Here is a 12,635-nt window from a genome sequence, read left to right as displayed (position 1 = left end):
CATCTTAATCTTTATTTGACTTTCCACCTGTTTTGGCTGGACCCACTGTTGTAGTTAAGAACAATGTGGAATGATTCTGTAGAAACTTAAAGGCTGCAGAGTCACAGGTTTGTACTTATTTAATGAAAGAAGTATGATTTATTACTGATTGTGCTTAAAAACGGAAACAGTTAATATACCATGAATTTGTGTTATGTGGTTAATTTTTATTGTCATACTGTGTGTGACACATTACTAACTTAAAGTAATAGATTTGGATAAATGGTATAGGGTTTTAAAAATGTAACGTTACATCACTTGCTCACCAATGGATCCTCTGCAGTGAATGGGTGCCGTCAGAATGAGAGTCCAAACAGCTGATAAAAACATCACAAAAATTCACAAGTAATCCACACCACTCCAGTCCATCAATAAATCTCTTGTGAAGCAAAAAGCTGCATGTTTATATCACTATCATTAAGATGGTTTTAACTACAAACTGTTGCTTCTGGTCAAAATTAATATCCTCTATCCATAATATTCTTAGAAATCTGCACAGATCAAGAACCGTTTACAAGTGAAAACAGTCCAAATCAGCTCTAAAGAAATAAGGACAACAGGGGATAGACCTTTTAACTGGAGGAAGCATTATTATGGATTATTTACTTGTATTTTGGCCATAAGCAACAGTTTAAAGTTAAAATGTAAAAGCTGCATGTTTATATCACTATCATTAAGATGGTTTTAACTACAAACTGTTACTTCTGGTCAAAATTAATATCCTCTATCCATAATATTCTTAGAAATCTGCACAGATCAAGAACCGTTTACAAGTGAAAACAGTCCAAATCAGCTCTAAAGAAATAAGGACAACAGGGGATAGACCTTTTAACTGGAGGAAGCATTATTATGGATTATGTACTTGTATTTTGGCCATAAGCAACAGTTTAAAGTTAAAATGCCTTAGCTTTTTACAAACACACAGCTTTTTATTTCACAATACATTAACTGATGGACTGGAGCGGTGTGGATTATTGTGATGTTTTTATCAGCTATTTGTGTAATCCCTCTCTCCCGGGTCCTCACCGCCACACCTCGTTCTTCTTCCGAGTGTGTCTTGAACCTGGGTCTCCGGCATGGGAGACGGACGCACTAACAAGGAGGCTAAAGACTGCAGCCACTAGCATCAGTCGCTAGTGCGTCTCTTGAGATCAGAGGAGTGAGATTTACCTGCACAGCACCTACTCGCTGGCCTGGTTACACTCACCCCCCTAAACCTCAATCCCATCCGGGTCACGGCACCAATGTAACCCCTCGGTCCCGGGTCCTCACCGCCACACCTCGTTCTGAGTGGGTCTCGAACCTGGGTCTCCGGCATGGGAGGGGGACGGCATCAACAAGGAGGCTGAAGACTGCAGCCACTAGCATCAGTCGCTAGTGCGTCTCTTGAGATCAGAGGAGTGAGATTTACCTGCACAGCACCTACTCGCTGGCCTGGTTACACTCACCCCCCTAAACCTCAATCCCATCCGGGTCACGGCACCAATGTAACCCCTCGGTCCCCTCGCTGGCCTGGTTACACTCACCCCCCTAAACCTCAATCCCATCTGGGTCACGGCACCAATGTAACCCCTCGGTCCTGGGTCCTCACCGCCACACCTCGTTCTGAGTGGGTCTCGAACCTGGGTCTCCGGCATGGGAGGTGGACGGCATCTACCCGCTGGCCTCCGTTACATTTGGACTCTCATTCTGAAGACACCCATTCACTGCAGAGGATCCATTGGTGAGCAAGTGACGTAAGGCTACATTTCTCCAAATCTGATCCAATAAAGAAACAAGTACTATATCTTGGATGGCCTGAGTTTGAGTAAATTTTCAGCAAACTATCATTGTTGGGTGAACTATTCCTTTAACTAAGGAGTTAAGTAAATTGTATGTCAAATATTCCTTGTAAATTGTTTCAATCTAAGAATGGATTTATGCACAGAAATTAACTCTGTTTGTGTTTAAGGGCCAATGTATGAAATGTTACTTTAAGATGTACAATGGCTTCTAGTTATAGATGATTAACAGAGTATACTTTAGGAGAAATAGATGATTATCAGACTATACCTTAAATAAAGGTATACATTTTTTACAAGTATATGACAAAAAATGTAAAAATAATTTTTCTTTGATATTCAAAATGCTGTTAATTTTAGTTTATGGGTAAAGCACTGCTAGTAATCTGACTTGTACTGTATCATTGAGGATGTCGGGTTTGTGGAGTATAAAGGTGGTTATGTGAGCTGGCCCGCCAACAGAGTCCATTCAGATGTTAAATGACGTTCTCAAAAAGCTGCATTGATCTCATGATGTTCTCGTCCTGTAGGGAACAAACAGACACAGGTGAACACTTTAATAACACCTCAGCTGTGAAGACTAATGGACTGTCTTCAGGACGACATTCTGCTGCAGGCTCAATGAACATTATGTAAGGAGCGTTTCTCTCTAAGCGCTCTACTCAATAAAATCATATAGTAAATGTTTTCAAGAAAGACATTGATGCAGAACATCACATTCAGAACAAAAATAGACCTACGTTTTGACAGCAGTCTATAAATTCATCTATAGTGACCACTCCATCCCTGTTTTTGTCCATTTTCTGTCAGGACACAAAAGGGGTCAAAAGGTCAGTTTGTTCATTTGAGGTTGCTCTATTCATTTAGCTTTAGACATTTTTCTTGCTTAGAATTACATTTAGACAATCTACATGATAACATGATCTGTAGGACCATTGCTTTACCAATGAACCAAAGTGCTGTGTCTGGCAATAATTCCTTTTTTCCAAATTTTTAATCACCCTTTTATGGAAGCCCATTTCCATCACATAAGGGAAAAAAATCATGCTTTGGTAAATGATAATTATGACATTAAAATTCATAAATATGAGATAAAATGTGTATATGAGAATTATGAGATGCTAAGTCATAATTATGAGATAAAAAGTCAAAATGATGACAAAAATCTACATTTTATGTCATAATGACTTAGTATCTCATAAATTAAACTTTTATCTCATATTTAGTAAACATGCCGTTTATAAATCCTTAGACTAAAATTTACAATACTTTTTTACTTTTGAATCACTTTTTCTCATATTTGTGACTTAGTATGACTTGGTTTATCCATTTTTTGTCAAGACACAAAAAGGCTCCAAAGGTCAATGTGCTTTAGACATTTTTCTTGCTTAGAAGTACATCTAGACAATCACTATAATAACATCAGCAAAAACTAGAACGGTAGGCTCCTGGTGATATATAACATGGCATAGATGGGAACATTCTGGAAATGGATTTGCTTTTTTATTCACTTTTTTATGGAAGCCCATTTCCGCCATATAAGAGGAAAATTGATGTGTTGGTAAATTATGACATTGATAGTCATAAATATAAGTTAAAAATCCAAATTATGAGATGCTCAGTCACAATGAGATAAAAAGTTTAAATTATGACATTAAAAGTCAAAATTATGACAAAGTATTAAAAATGTTGTCATAATTAGTATCTCATAATTTCAACTTTTATCTCATAATTAGGCCTTTGTATCTCATTTTCAACACCTTTGACTAAAATGTACGATCATTTTGACTTTTAATCTCATATTTATGACACAAACGAGGTCAGTGTGTTCATTTAAGGTTGTTCTATTTACTGTAGCTTTAGAAATTTTTCTTGCTTAGAATTACATCAAGACAACCTCTATAACAGCATCAGTAGAAACTAGATCTAGGGTCCTGTTGATAAATAATATGACATAGATGGGAACATTCTGGAAGTGTACTTGCTTTACCAGTGTCCTATCTAGCAAATATTTTCTATATGAAGAACAATCATTACAAAATAAATTAGATGCCAATCTCACCTGGAAAAAGATCTCCACATGCTGTCGTGGAGTTTCCTCTTTAAGTATGGGATATGTGCATTTCCCCATCATGTCATAGATGGACTTTATGATATCTAACATTTCCTGTAAAACACAAACAATAGACAGGCATGTTAGTGTTTTATATGATCGCTTGTCACGTAAGTGATTTTCTGGCAAGACTTTACAATAAGGTTTAATATGTTAACATTCATTAATGCATTTGTTATCATGAACTGACAATGAAAAACATTTTTTCCACATTTATTAATATAGTATAAATGTATTGCTATTGTCTATTTTTAACTTGAAAAGTTAAAACTGTATTAGTTTACTGTATGTAGAAATGTTAAAAAGTTGTAATTAAGACATTTAATTTTAAGGACATTTAAAACTGCATTAGATAATATGGAAATTAACACTAAACTAGAATAATAAAAGTTAATTGTTTGTTGTTAGTTCATGACACCTATACAATGAATTCATGTTACGCAGTGTTCATTATTATAAAGTGTTACTCATAATCTTCAAGTATTACCTCTTTTGTTATATATCCATCTTTATTCATATCATACAGGTTAAATGCCCAGTTAAGCTTCTCCTGAACGCTGCCTCGTAAGAGAATGGAGAGACCCATCACAAAATCCTGTAATGCAATGAAAGACATTGAGAAATCAGTCAGAGCAAACAGAATATTATTGCATATCATCATAAATCTGTAATTTACAGCTAGAACATAAATGATGATTATTCTGCTAACCAAACTGCTTCATTTCACATGATGATATGATACCTCAAGGTATTTTAATGGTTTTGTTATGGATCTCACTAATCCATTATACATGCAAAGTGCATACGTGAATGGAAATAAATGTCTTTAATAACCATTTTCCAAATGATGAGAGGAATTCTTTCAAACTGAACTTTTCACATGAGCACTCAAGGTTTTTAATTACCAGATATGACAAAATATGCCTTAGCGGGAGCTAAATGGCTACAGGACAAGCCAAACTTTGTTATTAAAAACAAGACGAGGATATTCTCGTTTAGTTTAATTACTGTATCGCTGTGGACCAGCAATGCTTGTTTATTGCCAAAGAATGAAATCATTGTTGTGTGCAAATTGAAGGTTCAGTGGTAGTTAAAATGTTTCCTAATGTCTCTGTATTACACATATTGCACAATATGCTGTCAGTCAAGACATTTATTCAACGGCGGTTAAGGATTTTAAGGTAAAATAAATGGGAAATGGGAGTATTTTAAGGTCTTTCATTCATTCATTCAGTTTTTATAAAATCCCATTTCTGCCACATAAGAAAACATAATGCTTTGGTAAGTCATAATTATGGCAATAAAAAGACAAAATTATGAGATACTAATTCAAAATTATGACATAAATGTTTTTACATTTTGTCATCATTTCTAATTAGTATCTCATAATTTGACTGTATCTCATAATTTAACACACTATCCCAGAATGTTGACTTTTGTGTCACAATTATGACTTTCTATCTCATAATTATAACTTGATTATGAGATAAAATGTTGAAACAATTAGATAGTTGAAATTATGCAATAAAAAGTCAGTTTTTGTCATAATTATGAATTCGTATCTCATAATTTCAACTTTTGTGTAATAATTATGAATTTTTATCTCATACTTTTAAAATTTGACTAAGTATGTAACCAAGTATGTCATAATTCCCATGTCATTTGACTAGTTTATTTATCTATGATATATATTATTTCAAATTTTACTTCAATTGATTTTATATGTTTTTTCATTAGTTTTTCAGTTAAAACTGCATGCATTATACCTTTAAAGAATTAGCACATGCACAAGAGTCCACATCCAAATATCAAACTGCAATTCAGTGTCAACACAATAATATTAGGTGCACTACTATGTCATGCATGTGTGAGAGTGATCATCTTCAGAATGCTCTGTTAGTATTATTACTTACCTCAAAACTGATAGAGCCATTGTGATCTGTGTCGAATGCATTGAACAGAAAATGTGCATACGTTGATGCATCTGAAAAATAAAACAGGAAACCTCTCAGCTTCAATCACAGCAATGTCATTACCTCATTTCATAGCATATTCGGTTCAACAACTAAGGGGATGCATGAGCTTGCACAAGCTATGATCCATTATACTATAAATAATGCAAGCAGTGTGTGTATGTGAATGAGCTGGAAATGAGTAGGGCCACGTGAGAGAGATCTGTCACAAACCCTGACAAATGATGTAGAGAAGCTCAAACCCATAATTATAAAAGTACTCCATTGACTTTGCAGTGGCACAAATCATGTGACTCAAAAGAGAAGAGAACCACTACAACAGCTCTTTCCACTGGGAGACCTCCATTCAGATCAGTGGTGTGTGTGTGTGTGTGTTGGTCTGCTGAAATGATGAGGAAAACTTTCCTCTGGGGCTTTTTTAGTTCTTCAAATTCATGTTCCATTTCTATTTGATGTTATACAGTTTCTGGGTTAAATACACAAAATCATGCTTTGGTAAGTCATAGTTACGACACAGTCATAAATATGAGATAAAAATTAGGCCTAATTCATAATTATGAGATAAAAAGTCAATATTATGAGAAAGTCAAAATGATGACACAATACGTTTTTGTAATAATTTTGATATATCTCCTAATTTTGACTTCCAGGTCACCATTATGACTTTTCGGTTCTTCGCAGTTTTTAATATGAAAGTCCAAATTACGAGATACCAAGTCGAAACGATAACATAAAAAGAAGATTGTTTTCGTAATTGTATCAGTATTTTAATTTTGACTTTTGTGTCGTCGTTATGGCTTTTTAGTTTTTCACAGTTTTGGTGAATCATAATTATGAAAGATACAATTATGAGATACTAAAGCATAATTGTAAGATAATACTCAAAATTATGAGAGAGTGGAAATTATAACATGAAAAATATAATTTTTGTCATAAATATCTGCAATTTTGACTTTTGTGTCATCTTTCAAATCATCTTTATCTCATCATGACTTAGTATCTCACAATTTTGACTTTTTATGTGATAAATTCAACTTTTTATGTTATGATTATGCAGGACTTTTTTCTTACGTGGCAGAAAATTATACTATATTACTGAAAACACTTTTAGTCACCACAAGCAAGTTTTTCCAATAAGCCTGTTTTGCAAAATAACAATAATAATAAAGTATGTTTTGTCAGGTAACCTAAAATGGTAAGATTTAAATTAACTGGCTTATTCAAGTCTAAAATATTGTTTAATAAGACTGAATCAACGTTACTTACAACAGTTTACACCAACAAAATATTATAAAGGGTCAGAACAGGTTGTATTAAAAAATGCTATACAGTATAAATTTAATGGAGAATATATGACTTTAGATCCACTCACCTCCCTGCGGGAAGAACTGAGAGTAAATTTCCTTAAATGTGTCTTCGTTGACCACACCACTGGGGCATTCCTAAAAAACACAGATACAGACATTTCCATCACTGAGATGTTATTGAGATGTTATTGAAGAGTGATTTCACCAAGAGAACCATTATGTGCATGAACATCCAAATAGGAAATGGCACCATTGCTGAGCAATAAACACATTATCCATTGTCCATTCTCATTCTAATGTGCATCATAAATGAAAATGTGAAGCAGCAGGCAAACACATTGCGCTAGAAGTGCATTTGCAGCATTGAACATAATCTCATATGACTCTCCTTCATTTCAAATAAACGAGCTCAGAGAGATTGCAAGTGCTTGTCAGACTTTTACATTTTTTTCCAGTGTTGTAAGATCAAAATTCTTTGCTCTAGTATCACTCATCACTAGGTAATGGTAGACCTCATATATGATTTCTCTAGCATGTTGTATCACTAATAAATTGTGAGGAATGTGCACGCTTAATGCTTGAATTTGTATTCGATTTTACGTGAGGACTTGCACTAAAAATGACGCTTTGAAAAGCAGATCGACCTCCTCGAGATGACCAATAGTTTAAGCTGTCATGCTTGTCTGATGAAACGCTCTCAGACGTTTTGGTTTAATAAACACATTTATGAGCGGCTCTTCAGAAATGATCCTTTCAAGCCTGAGAATGAATTATGAGAGGACGAGTGTTGTCTCACAACACCAACAATGCAGTTTCAAGCAGCAGGCAAACACATTGCGCTAGAAGTGCATTTGCAGCATTGAACATAATCTCATATGACTCTCCTTCATTTCAAATAAACGAGCTCAGAGAGATTGCAAGTGCTTGTCAGACTTTTACATTTTTTTCCAGTGTTGTAAGATCAAAATTCTTTGCTCTAGTATCACTCATCACTAGGTAATGGTAGACCTCATATATGATTTCTCTAGCATGTTGTATCACTAATAAATTGTGAGGAATGTGCACGCTTAATGCTTGAATTTGTATTCGATTTTACGTGAGGACTTGCACTAAAAATGACGCTTTGAAAAGCAGATCGACCTCCTCGAGATGACCAATAGTTTAAGCTGTCATGCTTGTCTGATGAAACGCTCTCAGACGTTTTGGTTTAATAAACACATTTATGAGCGGCTCTTCAGAAATGATCCTTTCAAGCCTGAGAATTAATTATGAGAGGACGAGTGTTGTCTCACAACACCAACAATGCAGTTTTTTTCTTATTCTTGTTAAGGGAGTTGTAAGATGTCTGGTGAAGATAAATAATAAACTAGCGTATTTTATTAATTTTTGAAATTGTAGCAGATATGACAGATGCACATTATCGCTTTTATTTAAATATCACTAAAGCAGTGATAGTCTGACAGATAAAGTGATTACAGATTGAACTTTATAAGATCCGTATTTAGCAAACCTTTATTAGGCAGTTCCAGCATTACTCATGTGTTCCCCTCGATATGATAAACCAGCTAAAATCAAGTCAAATCACATTTTTAACAATGCATCACCCTTGACGACAGACATAAAAGCAATGAAAGAAATTAATGTCGTTGTCTCGTAGAAGATGCCACCACTTTCTGTTAGATGTATTATTTTAATTCACGTCTTTGTAGCAAAAGAACTGAGAACTGGGATGTTCTTTAACTAGTTTATGCAAAGCACAATACTAGATTCTGACGGCTGGTTAACATTCGGCTTTATATGGAGAAACAGATAAGTAGAGTAGCAACAAAGTAGCTTTAATATTTAATTTGAGGGCATGTATTCATCCTTCCGGTTGCAATTTAAAGTGAGTAATAAAGGTGCCATTTTTGTTGACATAATCTGTGCAATTATATGATGAAGACCAAACATCCCACACCCACAGCACAAAATAAAGTCCATTCTGATGTTTATGCCTTATTCTTAGCATCATTAACTGTCTGTAACTTGTGCATGATATCTTATTTAAAAACATACACATATTTTGCGCTTCCATAGATCGTATAATGAAAGAAATCTGTCCACACTGCACTCCAGCAATGATAAACACATGACTCTGTATGTCATATGAAGGATCTTAACAAATGGAACAATCCAAAATTGTAATAGCTGGAACAGTGTCATTTGGACCCCAGGAATTGGATTAGATTACACAGTAGACCGGGAAGTTGATTGCTGTTGCTTTATCATAAATGGTTTGGCAATTGCAGCAATTATGAAGCATGCTTTTACAGTGTTACAATATCAAGCAAGGAATAAGTGCAGACAATTGTTTAGACATCTTTAGTTTACATACCCAAGAGAGATTTCAGTTATTTGATTTTCTGTGACCAGAAGTGACTAGATAATCTAAATCATCTACTTTTGTGTGTGTGTGTAGATAGATAGATAGATAGATAGATAGATAGATAGATAGATAGATAGATAGATAGATAGATAGATAGATAGATAGATAGATAGATAGATAGATAGATTAAGATAAAGGAAGTTCATCGAAATATAATTTATGATTTTTTTATAAATGTAAATTAGATAATTTCTACAGACATATATAAAATCTACAGTATATTAGACTATATTTTAAGTCTTATGAAGCAACATGGTAGCTTTATGTGAAGAAAAGGCTGCAACTTAAGTCATTCACTGACCATCTAGAACCCAAATTTTATTCAAACTTGCCCTAAAATGTGTCACATCACATTAGTGATGCCAATTTTGACGCCAACGTGAATTTCCGTGACTTTTGCAGTCATTTGCGATCACTTGGTAGGTATTTGTCAAATACATTTGCACTCATGATAACTTTTAAGGTTTTTTATTTTTTTTATTTTAAAAGCTGTGCATGACCAATGAAATGTATTTTCACTATGAAAATTTCCATAACTTTTCTCTGTCTCTTCTACGCTGGGATTAATTTAGCTGTTTTTTTCAGGCCTGGAAAGCCACATTTTGAAAATGGCCTGATATTTTCAAGTTTTTCATGTCTGTGGAAATAATAAAAGACTGATCTTTAAACTAATCTGTTAAGAACTTTTTGGAAAACATTGCATGTTTAGACCTGACGTAATGAAGCGTCCGGCTGCAGGGCAAAATAATGGACTTTTATAAAGTGGCCACATGTACCAGTACATGGCAAAACTCTGAGCAATAAAACGACATGAAAATCAAATAATCACAAACCAGCCTCTGGCGTTCAGAGCCAGATATGAAACCTCATTACAGTATTCCCTTTGCTGTGTATTGAGCAACTAGAGGAGGAGGACTGGAGGACTGAGAGGTGCTGGGAAAACTGTGCGGTTTTTGATACAAGCACAGCACAGGAGGGATTTACACTTAGATCATGCTTTTACATTCTTCAATAAAATACACCGTACAACTGTCTGTCACACTGTCAGAAAACAGTTAGAATCTGCCGGCCTGAATTCAGTCAGGGCATATGTCTTCAGTATACAGTATAACATTATATTCGGTACACGGTATACAGACATTAACTGAGTGGTGTGGATTACTTGTGGATTACTGTGATGTTTTTATCAGCTTATTGGACTCTCATTTTGACGGCACCCATTTACTGCAGAGGATCCACTGGTGAGCATGAGATGCAATGCTACATTTTAGATCAAGAAACAAACTCATCTACATCTTGGACGGCTTGATGGTGAGTACATTTTCAGCAATTTTTTGGGTGAGCTATTCCTTCAAGATAACATTTCCAAAGACTCACTGTACACTGTCATGATATGCATGTTTGAATGGCGATTCACAAATATTCATAAATAACAACAAAAACGGTCTGAATTGTGTCCTCTGCACCACCAATTACCTTGGGCTCTGCTACATGAAAGAAGCCCTACAGTAAATTGTTTTGTCTAATCCAGCACTTCACATCTTTGACATAAAAAGGCTGTGTCGGAGAAAGTTCTGTGCTGTTACAGTGAGCTCTGGTTAATTAAAAGGGATTGTTTTGTGTTACTGTCATCGACTGTCTCTTGTGCAGGCAGCATGAGAAAGACCCCGTGTAATTACCTTTTAAGAGACACACCGCTCTCATCAGAAACCATCACTGCCAAAGTCTTCTCCACATTATCAAAACTCCAGGAGCATTGCAGGGTTCATTAACAGAGTTAAGATACACAGACTCTAATTAAAATATTTTTTCAGCTTACTGAAGCATGATCATTCACTGACGGCACACAGAGGATTAAGGACAGAATATCTGGCATATTTTGGTTTTAGCTTACCACTAATTCATAGGAGTCATGGGATAATACAACTGAAATAACACTAAGGAAAAGTCTGAATGAAGCCGAAATGATTCTGAAATACCCTGTTAGTAGCAAATTCAGTTACTTTTTCTTTTTCAGCTACTTTGCAGATAATCAAGTTTAATTTAGGCCCGGATCATTTGTGGAGTGTAATTAACCTAGCAAGAAGAAAAATATGCCCGCCATCTCTCATAAAATGAAATCTTCTCATCTGTAAAATCCACTATGAACAGATTATTGTGCATGACTTCCACTGATCTACAAGGTCGATTTCTCCCATACAAACATCTACAAACTTCTCTCAGCACTATTTGTGAGCTTGGACCACAAAACCAGTGTAGCGAATCAGCTCATGTGAAATATGAATAACTAACCATAACTAGTTATAGTTAACTATTCATATTTTAGATCCGCTGTAGATATTTAGCTGACCTCTCAGGGTCAACTGTCTTGTCAATTCTAAGAACGTTAATTTCCTGGTTAAGGGAAATAACTTTCTTACTGTACAATTCTACAAAGCTTGTAGCGTAAATCTGCATGATTAGTGACTCCGGTTATGAGCAAACAATGAACACATCAAGTGTGATACAAGTAAGGTTTTATTAACTACATAAACACTTAAACTAGTCTAACATACTACATAAACACATAAACTGGTCTAACATCCTACATACACACATAAACTGGTCTAACATACACATACACACTCACAAACATACGGCTGGTATAGGAAAGGGTTAAAGTTTAACTTAGTACAGAAAGAGGCATAAGGAATGAAATTTATGCAACCATTTGTCAGTTGTCCAAATGAAGTTCTTAGCAATGCATATTACTAATCAAAAATTAGTTATAGCATAAAAGAAAAATCAATAATTTAGACCCATATACAATGTATTTTTGGCTATTGCTACAAATATACCCCAGCCACTTAAGGCTGGTTTTGTGGTCCAGGGTCACATTTGGTTTTGAATTTGTGTCTGATCAAGAGTCTGAACTGAACAATGCACTTCTTTTTATTTATTTATTTGTAATTTTTTGAGGCAGCAGTTCTGGTGCCCTTGGCGTGATAAGAAGAAAAA

The 12,635-nt window shown here is 35.0% G+C and overlaps 1 protein-coding gene across 1 annotated transcript in view; it reads right to left on the bottom strand.

The window, feature by feature from the left end:
- Positions 1-1,842: 1,842 nt before the first annotated feature.
- Positions 1,843-12,635, bottom strand: part of kcnip4a (potassium voltage-gated channel interacting protein 4a) — a 40,039-nt gene continuing 29,246 nt past the window's right edge. The window contains exons 3-8 of the mRNA XM_016245961.1: positions 7,279-7,348; positions 5,847-5,917; positions 4,421-4,528; positions 3,883-3,987; positions 2,561-2,623; positions 1,843-2,344 (exon numbers count right to left, since the gene is read on the bottom strand). Of these exons, the coding sequence (XP_016101447.1) occupies positions 2,297-2,344; positions 2,561-2,623; positions 3,883-3,987; positions 4,421-4,528; positions 5,847-5,917; positions 7,279-7,348 (465 nt within the window). The 3' untranslated portion in view covers positions 1,843-2,296. The remainder of the gene's footprint in view (positions 2,345-2,560; positions 2,624-3,882; positions 3,988-4,420; positions 4,529-5,846; positions 5,918-7,278; positions 7,349-12,635) is intronic.

The sequence above is a fragment of the Sinocyclocheilus grahami genome, unplaced genomic scaffold (assembly GCF_001515645.1).
Source record: "Sinocyclocheilus grahami isolate Dianchi unplaced genomic scaffold, SAMN03320097.WGS_v1.1 scaffold776.1, whole genome shotgun sequence".
Lineage (NCBI taxonomy): Eukaryota > Metazoa > Chordata > Actinopteri > Cypriniformes > Cyprinidae > Sinocyclocheilus > Sinocyclocheilus grahami.
The sequence above is the reverse complement of the archived record's forward strand: the minus strand, read 5'-3'. Positions and strand labels throughout refer to the sequence as shown.